The 12,242-nt window shown below is 40.8% G+C and overlaps 1 protein-coding gene across 3 annotated transcripts in view; it reads left to right on the top strand.

Annotated features, from left to right (window-relative positions):
- Positions 1–12,242, top strand: part of LOC129137958 (putative adhesion G protein-coupled receptor E4P) — a 55,154-nt gene that overhangs the window by 15,251 nt on the left and 27,661 nt on the right. For 2 of the 3 annotated variants that reach the window (XM_054672618.1, XM_054672617.2), the window contains exons 2-7: positions 2,552–2,637; positions 4,568–4,618; positions 6,684–6,806; positions 8,243–8,395; positions 11,321–11,400; positions 11,876–12,011. In XM_054672618.1, the coding sequence (XP_054528593.1) occupies positions 2,604–2,637; positions 4,568–4,618; positions 6,684–6,806; positions 8,243–8,395; positions 11,321–11,400; positions 11,876–12,011 (577 nt within the window). In that variant the 5' untranslated portion in view covers positions 2,552–2,603. The remainder of the gene's footprint in view (positions 1–2,551; positions 2,638–4,567; positions 4,619–6,683; positions 6,807–8,242; positions 8,396–11,320; positions 11,401–11,875; positions 12,012–12,242) is intronic. The other variant, XM_054672619.2, reaches the window with a different exon arrangement.

Genomic DNA, 12,242 nt, shown 5'->3' with positions numbered 1-12,242 from the left:
AGTTCCAAGATATATGTGCAGGACGTGCGAGTTTGTTACATAGGTAAACATGTGCCATGGTGGTTTGCTGCACCTATCAATCCATCACCTAGGTATTAAGCATCGCATACATTTGTTTTCAAAAGCAACCGATGCTATGAGTTTCTTAGGTACCTTCCAGGAATATCTTATGCAAATACAAAATTATCATACATATATACATGCATTTGATGCATTTATATGTTTGTACATTTGTATGTATGATTTTGTATATACACATATAAATACACATACATGTGTATATAGATAATTGTATATAGAATGCTAACATTTTCCTAAAACAGATAGTAACCTTTTATATAAATATATATTAAATATATATTTAATATTTATTAATATATTAATGTATTATATTAATATATCAATGTATTATATTGATTTATTCTATTAATATATTGATGTATTATATTAACATATTATATAATATATTAATTTTATTATATATTATATATTAACATATTATTATATATTATATAATATATTATTATATATTATATAATATATTATTATATATTATATAATATATTATTATATATTATATAATATATTATTATATATTATATAATATATTATTATATATTATATAATATATAATATATTATTATATATTATATAATATACGTTTATATATTTATATAAATGTAAATATATAAATATAAATATATATTTAATATAATATTATATATTATAATATATAATATATTATATATTATTATATCTTATAATATATAATATATTATTATATCATATATGATATAATAATATTATTATATCATATATGATATAATATATTATTATATCATATATAATATAATATATTATTATATCATATATAATATAATATATTATTATATCATATATAATATAATATATTATTATATCATATATGATATAATATAATATATATATTATATCATATATGATATAATAATATATTATATATAATATTATATATATAATATAATATATATTATATATATAATGTATTATTATATATTATATATTATAATATATAATAATAATACATTATATATTATAATATATAATAATATATAATATATTATATATTATAACATATAATAATATAATATATTATATATTTAATATATAATAATATATTAAATATATATTTATATTTATATATATTTACGTTTATATAAATATATGTGTACATACTTCTTTCTTTTATTTTTTATTTTTTGAGATGGAGTCTTGCTCTGTCACCCAGGCTGGAGTGCAGTGGCACGGTCTCAGCTCACTGCAACTTCTACCTCCCAGGTTCAAGTGATTCTCCTGCCTCAGCCTCCCAGTAGCTGAGATTACAGGCACATGCCACCACACCCGGCTAATTTTTGTATTTTTAGTAGAGACAGGGTTTCACCATGTTGACCAAGCTGGTCTTTAACTCCTGACCTCAGGTGATCCGCCCACCTCGTTCTCCCAAAGTGCTGGGATTAAAGGTGTAAGCCACTGTTCCCGGCCTATATTGTGTATTTCAAAACGGCTAAAAGAGTAGATTTTAAAAGTTCTCATACCGAAAAATGATAGGTATGTGAGGTGATACATATGTTAATTGTCTTGATTTAATCATTCCACAATGTCAGCCAGGCGCGGTGGCTCACGCCTGTAATCCCAGCACTTTGGGAGGCCGAGGCGGGCGGATCACGAGGTCAGGAGATCGAGACCATCCTGGCTAACATGGTGAAACCCCATCTCTACTAAAAATACAAAAAGTTAGCCGGGCGTGGTGGCGGGTGCTTGTAGTCCCAGCTACTCGGGAGGCTGAGGCAGGAAAATGGCGTGAACCTGGTAGGCAGAGCTTGCAGTGAGCCGAGATCGCGCCACTGCCCTCCAGCCTGGGCGACAGAGCAAGACTCAATCTCAAAAAAAAAAAAAAAAAAAAAAAAAAAAAAAAAAAAAATCATTCCCCAATGTCAAAACATATTATAGCCCATAAGCATATGTAATTATTTATGAATTTAAAAATTAAATATAAACAAATCAATGACAGCAATGTAAAAAAAAAAAAAAAGAAAGAAAGAAATAAAAAGTGAGTAGTTTGTCCTGTGGAGTTTTCCAGTCTTGATCTTGCCGATTGCGATAGAACAGGATTTTAAATTCCAGCCTTATAGTTCATCAGATGCATCCGTTTTTTAGCATTTGTTGGGTGATAAACTTGTTCCCTATAACCAAATACGCTAAGATCATCCTCGCAGGGTCTTTTCCTTGAGAGAGTTACCCAGAGGCAGAATTATTGGATCAAACGAGAGGGAGAGATGAAAGGGTTTTTTTTGTTTGTTGGTTGGTTTGTTGGTTTGTTGGTTTCGAGATGGAGTCTTGCTCTGTCGCCCAGGCTGGAGTGCAGTGATGCGATCTCGGCTCACTGCTACCTCCGCCTCCTGGTTTCAAGCAATTCTCCTGCCTCAGCCTTACATTTTGATAAGCACTGGCCACGGGGCTTCTGAACTTGGGACCATCAGAAATTGGATTTCATGAGGTTTATTCGTTCCAGGCATTCTGACCACGTCCTGCTTCAGAGAGATTGTTCCCGGCGTCTCAGTGCTATGGGGAGCAGGTGCCTCCTGGTCCTGCTGTCAGGTAAGTGGAACAAAGAACTCACTTTCCTTCTCCTCATGCCCCTGGTGTCCTCGCTTGATTTGCTTCCTCAAATTTGGCATTTTCTCCAGCAATAACTGCCTGTGCCTGTCCTGGTAGAAACTCTCCTCTTGAGTCAGTTAGGCTGGGCTGCCCCAAAGCAGAACGGAAACAAGCACTCATGTGTGTAAATAGTTTTTTTTTGGGAGGGGATCCCAGGAAAGGAGGGTGTGGGGAGGCCACACAAGAAAGGGTGAAGAGCACTTTAGGAGGCCAAGACGGGTGAATCACTTAAGGTCAGGAGTTTGAAACCAGCCTGGCCAACATGGTGAAACCCCGTCTCTACTAAAAATAAAAAAAAAAATTAGCCGGGCGTGGTGGCAGACGCCCATAATCCTAGCTACTCTGGAGGCTGAGGCAGGAGAATCACTTGAACCTGGAAGGCAGAGGTTGCAGTGAGCCAAGATTCCGCCACTGCACTCCAGCCCTGGATGACAGAGTGAGACTCTGTCTCAAAAAAAAAAAAAAAAAAAAAAAGAAAGAAAGAAAGAACGAAAAAGAAAGTCATCTGCATTCATAGGAACCCTCTCTGGGGTAGGCTAAAGGGTCACTTCGAGTATCTGCTACATGGATTGACACCAAGTGGGTCCACGCTTGGAGCGTCATAGCTCAGTAAGTTACAACCTAGACCTTCCCACCCCCTCCTCTGGGCTTTAGGGTCTTAGAGATGAGAAAAAGAAATCTCCATAGGAGGCATCAGATGCAGTTTAAGGATGGAAGGTTTGTTAAGAGACCTTACAGGTAAGTGATGTTCCATACTCTATGTAAGGGGCAAGCATATGTTTTCTGTAAAGGGACAGGTAATTTGAATTTCAGCTTTGTGGCCCATATGGTCTCTGTCTTAACTACTCAACTCAGCTATTCCAGCCCTAAAGCATCCATAGACCTCATGTAAATGAATGGATGTGGCTGCGTGTCAGTAAAACTTTATTTACAGACATAGGCAGCTAAAATTCACATCGTTTTCATGGCCATTAAGTATTATTCTTCTTTTTTTTTTTCCAACCATTTAAAATGTTTTAAGTAAAAAATATACAAGTCACCTCAACTCATAAGTCCAGTTTGCTGACCCCTACCCTATGGGAATCAAGTGATATTTCTCTCTGAAAAAAAACTATTCACAGGAAAATTGGTGTTGAGTGTTTTAGGTCATAAAAATGTCCATGACAGCCAGGTGTGGTGGCTCACAGCTGTAATCCCAGCACTTTGGGAGGCCGAGGTGGGCGGATCACAAGGTCAGGAGTTTGAGACCAGCCTGGCCAACATGGTGAAACCCCATCTCTACTAAAAATACAAAAATTAGCCGGTCATGGTGGTGGGTGCCTGTAATCCCAGCTACTTGAGTGGCTGAGGTGGGAGAATTGCTTGAACCCAGGAGGCGGAGGTTACAGTGAGCTAAGATCGTGCCACTGCACTGCAGCCTGGGCGACAGAGCAAAACTCTGTCTCAAAACACAAAAAATTGTCGGTAATGGAAAATTTAAAAGGACCTATGGGGTTTCCATTATATTTTTCTTGGACAGTGTGTGGTTCGAGGTCTGGACTGTTATTAAAATAAACTGTTGAATATAGAAAGGAGATTGCCAACTTGGTCTTTTGGTGCTAGGACATAGAGAAGAAGCTGAATTTGCCGCTGAGTTTTCTGAAATTGGGAAACACAGCTGCAATCAGATGCACTTCTCATACTTCAGAAGGATATGATGTCCAAATCTGTGACTCTTGCGTTTATAACCTGCCTGGAAGATGCTATGGTGAAGCTTGCATGTGTGACTGGGCAAAGAGTTAGGGTTAGTTGCCCCTAACTCACCTAGCCTTCAGCCACGCAGAGTCCAGGGGATCCCCGTCTGAATGATCCCCTCCTCTCTCTGTTCCAGGTCTCACTGTCTTACTGGCTCTGCCAGGATCAGAAGCCAAGAATTCTGGAGGTGAGTCTATTCATAGCCAAAGGCCAGGGGATAGGAAATTGGGATCTGGAAGCTTCCTTTGGAGGAGGGAAGGAGCTTTTTTCAAGAGACAGAGCATGGAGTCTCTGGCACTTTCTTCTGACTCTTTGGCGGTCCCAAGAGCTGTTTTCCCATCTCCATCATCACCATCATCTGCATTTACATAGCAAAGCACATCACACGTGCCATCTCAGTTAATCCCCACGACAATCCTACAAACTCAGCATGGGCATTATCCCCACTTGATCAAGGGTCCTCCAGAGAAGTGGCTGGCTCAAGGTCACATGGCTGTTGGATGCTAGACTCTCCTCTTTCTTTCCCCAAACCTGTGTCTTGAGTCATTCCAGGAAATGCTTTGCCTTCACCACAACTCATTGCTTGGGTTCCCCCAGAAGCAGACCCTGAGAGCAACTCGTTGTTCTGGGAGGGAATCTTAGGAGGCACCAGCTGGGAGTGGGCAGTGGCATAGGAAGGGGAGGAGCTCATATAAGATCTTTATCAAGCAAGTTACATGCGGGCAGCTGGAGTTTAATCCCTGGAGGCAGCTGTTGGGTATGGCATGGAGCAGGCACCTCAGATTTGTACCCCTCAAAGGGTAAGGAAGCTATTGATTATGACTATGTTCTAAATTGTGGTAAAATGTACACAATGTAAAATGTAGCTTTTTAACTATTGTCAAGGGTACAGGTCAATGCCATTCAACATTTGCACTGTTGTGCAACCATCACCACCATCCACCCACAGCGTTCTTTCTAGTTGCAGAACTGAAACTCTGTCTCTATGAAACACAAACTCCCCATTCCTCCTCCCCAAGGCCCTGGCACCCACCATTCTACTTTCTGTCTCTATGAATCCAGCAACTCTGGGCATCTCATAGGAGTGGAATCATACGTTATTTGACGCTTTGTCCTGGCTTATTTCATGGAGCATAATGTCCTCAAGGTTTGTTTATGGTGTAGCATGTGTCAGAATTTCATTCCTTTTTTTTTTTTTTTTTTTTTGAGACTGAGTTTCACTCTTGTTGCCCAGGCTGGAGTGCAGTGGTGCAATCTTGGCTCACTGCAACCTCCACCTCCCGGGTTCAAGTGATTCTCCTGCCTCAGCCTTCCAAGTAGCTGGGATTATAGGCATGCACCACCATGCCAGGCTAATTTATTTATTTATTTATTTTGCATTTAGTAGAGACGAGGTTTCACCATGTTGGTCAGGCTGGTCTCGAACTCCTGACCTCAGGTGATCCACCCACCTCGGCCTCCCAAAGTGCTGGGATTACAGGCATGTGAGCCAACATGCCCAGCCAGAATTTCCTTCTTTCTAAAGGCTGAATAACGTACTACTGTGTGGATGGACCACATTTTGTTCATTCATTTATTCATTCATGGGCACCTGGGTTACATACAACATTTGGCTATTATGAATAATGCTGATATGAACATGAGTGGACAAATATCTCTTCTATACACTGCTTTTGATTCCTTTGCATATATTCCCAGAAGTGTGATTGCTGGATCATATGGTAAGATCATATGGTAATTCTGATTTAGAATTTTTTGAGGAATTGCCATACTGTGTCTCATAGACAGTGCATCATTTTACATTTCTACCAGCAGTGCACCAGGGTTCCATTTTCTCTACATTCTCACCAACACTTGTTATTTTCTGTTTTTTTTTAAATAATAATGAAATTGGCTTTTTTTTTAATGCACTATCTTCTATCAATCATTGATAAAGGGAGCTACTTAGGAAAGGCATTGTTAACCTGCCATGTGATGAACAAAGAGAATTCTGGTAGCCAGGGTGAGCCTGCAAGGAAAGAAACACAGGTGCCGGCATTTGGAGGTTCACCTATCTGGCAAAAGTGGTGTTGGTGGCAGAAGTGGGACATGGCTGGGCACTATGTGCCACTGTGTTCAGCAATGGGCTGGGTGCCAAAAGGATGCCAACAGAGCTATTCCTAAGATGACATTCTTCTAACCGCAGCATCGGTACATGGTAGATGCATACTGAATATTTCTTAGATGAATGAACGGATTCTGTTTCTCTGCAGCTTCCTGTCCTCCATGCCCTAAATATGCCAGCTGCCACAACAGCACCCACTGTACTTGTGAAGATGGCTTTCGGGCCAGGTCTGGCAGGACATACTTTCATGATTCCTCTGAGAAGTGTGAAGGTAAAAATATTAACGGGGTTTTAATTTAATCTCTCATTAGTGATAACTATTCTGTTCCATGTGTCCTCTGCCCAAAACACATAAACCCATAGCCCAAATAAAACCCATACCTCTTCAACGGACTATTTGACAAAGTACAGCCATTGGCCAGGTGTGCTTGTCCCTGAGTCCTTCAGATGGAGAGCACAAGTATAAGTCTGTGGTCCAGAGCACCTTCTGCCTGTGGGTCCCTTGCTTGAACCTCAGCTCTGGTCCATTCAGCACGGAAGGCTGAAGTGGTTGGGAGAGGCAAGACACATAAACATTGCATAAGTCTCTGTTGCCCAGGCTGGAGTGCAGTGGCGCCATCTCTGCTCACTGCAAGCTCCGCCTCCCGAGTTCACGCCATTCTGCTATCTCAGCCTCCTGAGTAGCTGGGACTACAGGCGCCTGCCACTATGCCTTGCTAATTTTTTGTGTTTTTAGTAGAGACGGGGTTTCACCATGTTCGCCAGGATGGTCTCAATCTCCTAGACTCGTGATCCGCCCGCCTCGGCCTCCCAAAGTGCTGGGATTACAGGCGTGAGCCACCTTGCCCCGCCTTTTTTTTTTTTTTTTTTTTAGTCAGAGTCTCACTCTGTTGCCCAGGCTGGAGTGCAATGGCGCGATCTCAGCTCACTGCAACCTCCGCCTCCTGGGTTCAAGCGATTCTCCTGCTTCAGCCTCCTGAGTAGCTGGGATTACAGGCACGTGCCACCACGCCCAGCAAAGTTTTGTATTTTTAGTAGAGACAGGGTTTCACCATTTTGGCCAGGCTGGTCTTGAACTCCTGACCTCAGGTGATCCACCCCCCCTCAGCCTCCCAAAATGCTGGGATTACAGGCGTGAGCCACCACGCCCGGCTGAGCCAGGATTTTAGTAGTATGGTCCTTCCTCATCTCTCTCAAGCTTTTCTAATAGTGTGTTAACTTACCCTATATTTATTCCCCTGCTATGCACTATGTGTGTTAAATTGATTTAGCAAATGGCGTGACTTAAAAACAACATTAAAAACAACAACATTCCATCCTTATTCTAGTGATTTGACATGTCACCTTTACCATGTTCTAAAGCTCCATAGGTACTTGCGTCTATGTCTGGACTTCTAGTCTATTCCATTAGTCTATTTTTATTTATGCATGCATCAGTACCCCTTTGTTTAGTTGCAGCTTTATACTTTGTTTTAATGTCTGGTTCCCACCTTGTAGTTTTTTCTGGCTACACCTGCATGATAGTAACAACTTGTCTCTCACCCCATAAAATACATGTAGATGTTTTTAAAATTGGAATTGCATTAGATTTTTAAATTAACTTAGGGAGAACATTGATGGACAATGGTTGGGCAATAAAGATTTCATGGGCAAGGGAAATGGTATAATTCTATGAAAATGAAAGCAACACTTTCTCTTGATTCACAGATATTAATGAATGTGAAACCGGGCTGGCAAAGTGCAAGTATAAAGCATATTGTAGAAATAAAGTTGGAGGTTACATCTGTAGCTGTTTGGTAGAATATACTTTATTCAACTTTCTGGCTGGTATTATAGATTATGATCATCCGGATTGTTACGGTAAGAACCTCCAAATCCTATTTCCACTATGAAAAATGATGGGGACTTGGGGGAGACTCTGAGAGATTGTCTAATTTCAGGCCAGGGTAAGAGTGCAAAGCTCCATCCTAACCCTCGTCCCTCATTCCTTTGTTGTCTTTGATGATATTTTCCAAGATGGTGTCATCCAAGCCTTGGCATCAATAACTATCTCTATATAGATGCTTCCAAATGTATGTGTCCAATACAGGTCTGTTTCCTGAGCTTCCAAAAGGGCACCTCTAAATTTCTTCTGAATTTCTCTATTTATTCATCTCTCACTCACCTTAAATTCAATTTTTATGTCTATCTACCCATCTACTAAATCTGACGAATTCACAGTGATACCTCTGGTTCCAGTTCAACATCAAGGCTTGTCGGAAATTCCCTCTTTCCTTATTTGTAGCTTCCTTCTCCAACAATGAGAAACCTGTCTCTCACTATCCACAATTTATTTATTTGTTTAATTCCAGTATTATTTCACTTTTTGGGTAAGAGAGATGGGATTTAAGTGCTAAATCTTCCACTTACCATCTGGCTTTCAGTTAATGACTTAATTTCTATATACCTCATCTTTAAATGGGAGTAGTAATATTAATAGTATCTACTGTGTCAGTTCTGTGTTGCTGCATAACAAGTTATCCCCAAATTTAGTGGCCTAAAACAACACATATGTATTGTTTCATAGTTTCTTTGGGTTAAGGAACTAAGCATGGCTTAGCTGAGTCTTTTGCTTCTGGGTCTATCACAGTTGCAATTGAGGTTTTGTCAAGGCTGTGGTTTCATCTGGAGACTCGACTGGGGCAGGTTCTGCTTCCAAGCTACTCACAAGGTTGCTGGGAGAATTTAGTTCCTTCAGAGCTGTTGGACTGAAACCCTCAGTTCATTTCTGGTGGCTGGTGGGAGGCAGCCTTTAGTTCCTAGATATGTGGGTCTCTACAGCTTGCTTTGTTATAGCAAACACATTAGAATAGCCAGAAAGAGAGCATGAATAAGACAGGAGTCATAGTCTTTTATAACCCACTCTCAGAAGTGACATCCTATCACGTTTGCCATATTCTGTTCCTTAGAAATGAGTCACTTAGTCCAGTCCACAGTCAAGGGAAGATTACCCAAGGATGTGAATTCCAAGAGGCAGGGATTATTTGGAGCCATTTCTGATTCCTTCTTACTGGGCTGAATAGTGTTCTCCCCAAATTGATTGCACCTGGAATCTGTGAATGTGGTCTTATCTGGAAATAGGGTATTTGTAGATGTAATAAGTCAAGATGTGGTCATATTAGATCAGAGTGGACCCTGAATCCTACATGACTGGTGTCCTTATAAGATGAAGGATATTTGGACACAGAGACACACACACAGGGAAGATGGCCATGTGAAGACAGAGGTGAAGATTAGAATTATGCTGCCAAAGGGCAAGGAATGTCAGAGATTGATGGCAACCACCAGAGGCTGGAAGAGGCAGGGCAAGGTGTTTCCCTGGAGCCTTCAGAGGGAGCATGGTCTTGCTGGCACCTTGATTTGGACTTCTGCCCTCCAGAACTATGAGACAATACATTTCTATTGCTTTAAGCCACCCAATTTGTGTCACTATATCATGGCAACCCTAGAAAATTAATACACCTTACCTATTCATTATTATTATTTTTGAGATGGGGTCTCACTTTGTTACCCGGGCTGGAGTGCAGTAGTGTGATCTTGGCTGACTGCAACCTCTGCCTCCCAGGCTCAAGCGATCCTCCCACCTCAGCCTCCTGAGTAGCTGGGACCACAGGCATGTGCCACCACACCTGGCTAACTTTTGCATTTTTGGTAGAGACAGGGTTTCACCATGTTGCCCGCACTGGCCTTGAACTGCTGACCTCAAATGATCCGCCCGCCTCGGCCTCCCAAAGTACTAGGATTACAGGCGTGAGCCACTGCACCCGGCCCCTACTCATTATTAATGTATGTGAAATATTTAACAGTCCTAGGCACCTAGGAAGGGTCAGTTAATACTGGATATTATGCTGTATATGCCTTTTCTACAACCTTCAGTGTTCCTTGAAATGAGATAATACATATGAAGGCACGTTATATACTGCGATGTGTAGGCAACTGCTTCTATAATATTAACTCAATTAACACTGATTTCTTCCATGTCACCCTGATGTGTTGGGACCCTCTGCTATATACTCCCACACCATTGTGTCCTATTTATTATTGATGATTGATTTTGGGAAGTCCTGTTTTATTTTATTTTAGGTTTGGGGGTGGTACATGTGCAGGTTTGTTGCGTGGGTAAATTGTGTGTCTCTGGGGTTTGGTGTATGAATGTTCCCATCACCCGGGTAGTGGGCATAGTACCTGATGGGTAGCTTTTCAGCCCTCATCAGCCTCCCACCCTCTCCCTCTAGTAGTCCCCACTGTCTATAGTTCCCGTCTTTTTGTCCACGTGTCATGTTCTATTTATTAAGAGCATCCCTTGCAATTGCTTAATTATTTATTGATAATAACTTGCTTAATGACTTTCCTGCCAGACTTCAGATTCCACAAGGGGATACCTTGGTTTCTTTTCCTAGCCTATATCCATATAGTTCAGCATTGTGCCTGGTTTTGAGTAGGTGCTGAATAAACAGTGTTGACTAAAGCAATAGGTTGGTGCAAAAGTAATGGCGGTTTTTGCCATTTCTTTCAATGGCAAAGATGGCCATTACTTTTGCACCAACTCAATATGAAACTGGAAGACCCATTCTAATTCTCTTTTATAATTCTACTGTGCAATACCTTTTAGGCTTCTTAGAGGGGAATTAGGATGGGCTGCGGAATTATTAGGGAAAGACTCAACTTGAGGGTGACTGGAAGAAGGGATGTAAGCAGGGTGTATTTTCTCCCATATCTCTTTCAATGACATCTTTTCTTTCACAGAGAACAATAGTCAAGGGACGACACAGTCAAACGTGGATATTTGGGTGAGTGGGGTGAAGCCTGGATTTGGGAAACAGCTGGTACGTATAACTATGCCATTTTCCTACCCAAACATTAACATGTCTTCCTGTGATTTTTAGGGTAGGGTAGTTCTATCCAGGGGTAATTTTGTCCTCTGTCCCAAGGTCATCTGTCAATGTCTGGGGACACTTTTGGTTGTCATACCTTGGGGGTGATGTGTGTGACTGGCATCTGGTGGATGGAGACCAGGGATACAGCTCAACATCCTACAGTGCCCAGGACAGCCTCCCACAATCAAGAAGTGTCTAGTGCCACATGTCCATAGAGATAGAGAAATACAAGCGTAGGGGAAAAGTGCCTCAGCTGGCATTCAAAGACCTACATCAAGCACCTAGATTCTCAATGCCACACGTACCTTGTAGCACCTTAATAAATATCGTTGCCTTCTGGGCTCCCCACTCCAACACTTGTGCATATTCCCTATTTCTTACATTTCAGTAAGAGTCAATCTAATTAGCTTAATTTTTTTGGAAGGAAAATCTGAGAAGAAATGGAAGCAGAGAGGACTTTGCAAGAAGGGCTACTCAACTAATTCAAAGCGTGGAGTTGAGCATCTGGAATGCGAGTTTTGCTTCTCCAGGAAAGGGTCAAATTTCTGAATTTGATATAGGTAAGAGAGGCTGAGTAGAGTCTTTATGACCCTCCATGAAGACCATAAAGACGTCTCGGTCCTGGCTTTGTCAGGGTTTCTGAATGATGAAATCTGTGGGCTCTCAGGATCACAGACCCTCTACACCAACATTCTACATGAGAAGGACTCCGTTTTCAAAAATGCAAATTCAAGGGACAAGAGAATAAATCAGCTCTCTTCTTCTTTTCAACTTCCCTTGGTATGATGGAA

This window comes from Pan troglodytes, chromosome 20 (assembly GCF_028858775.2).
Source record: "Pan troglodytes isolate AG18354 chromosome 20, NHGRI_mPanTro3-v2.0_pri, whole genome shotgun sequence".
In the NCBI taxonomy this organism is placed as follows: domain Eukaryota; kingdom Metazoa; phylum Chordata; class Mammalia; order Primates; family Hominidae; genus Pan; species Pan troglodytes.
The sequence above is the reverse complement of the archived record's forward strand: the minus strand, read 5'-3'. Positions and strand labels throughout refer to the sequence as shown.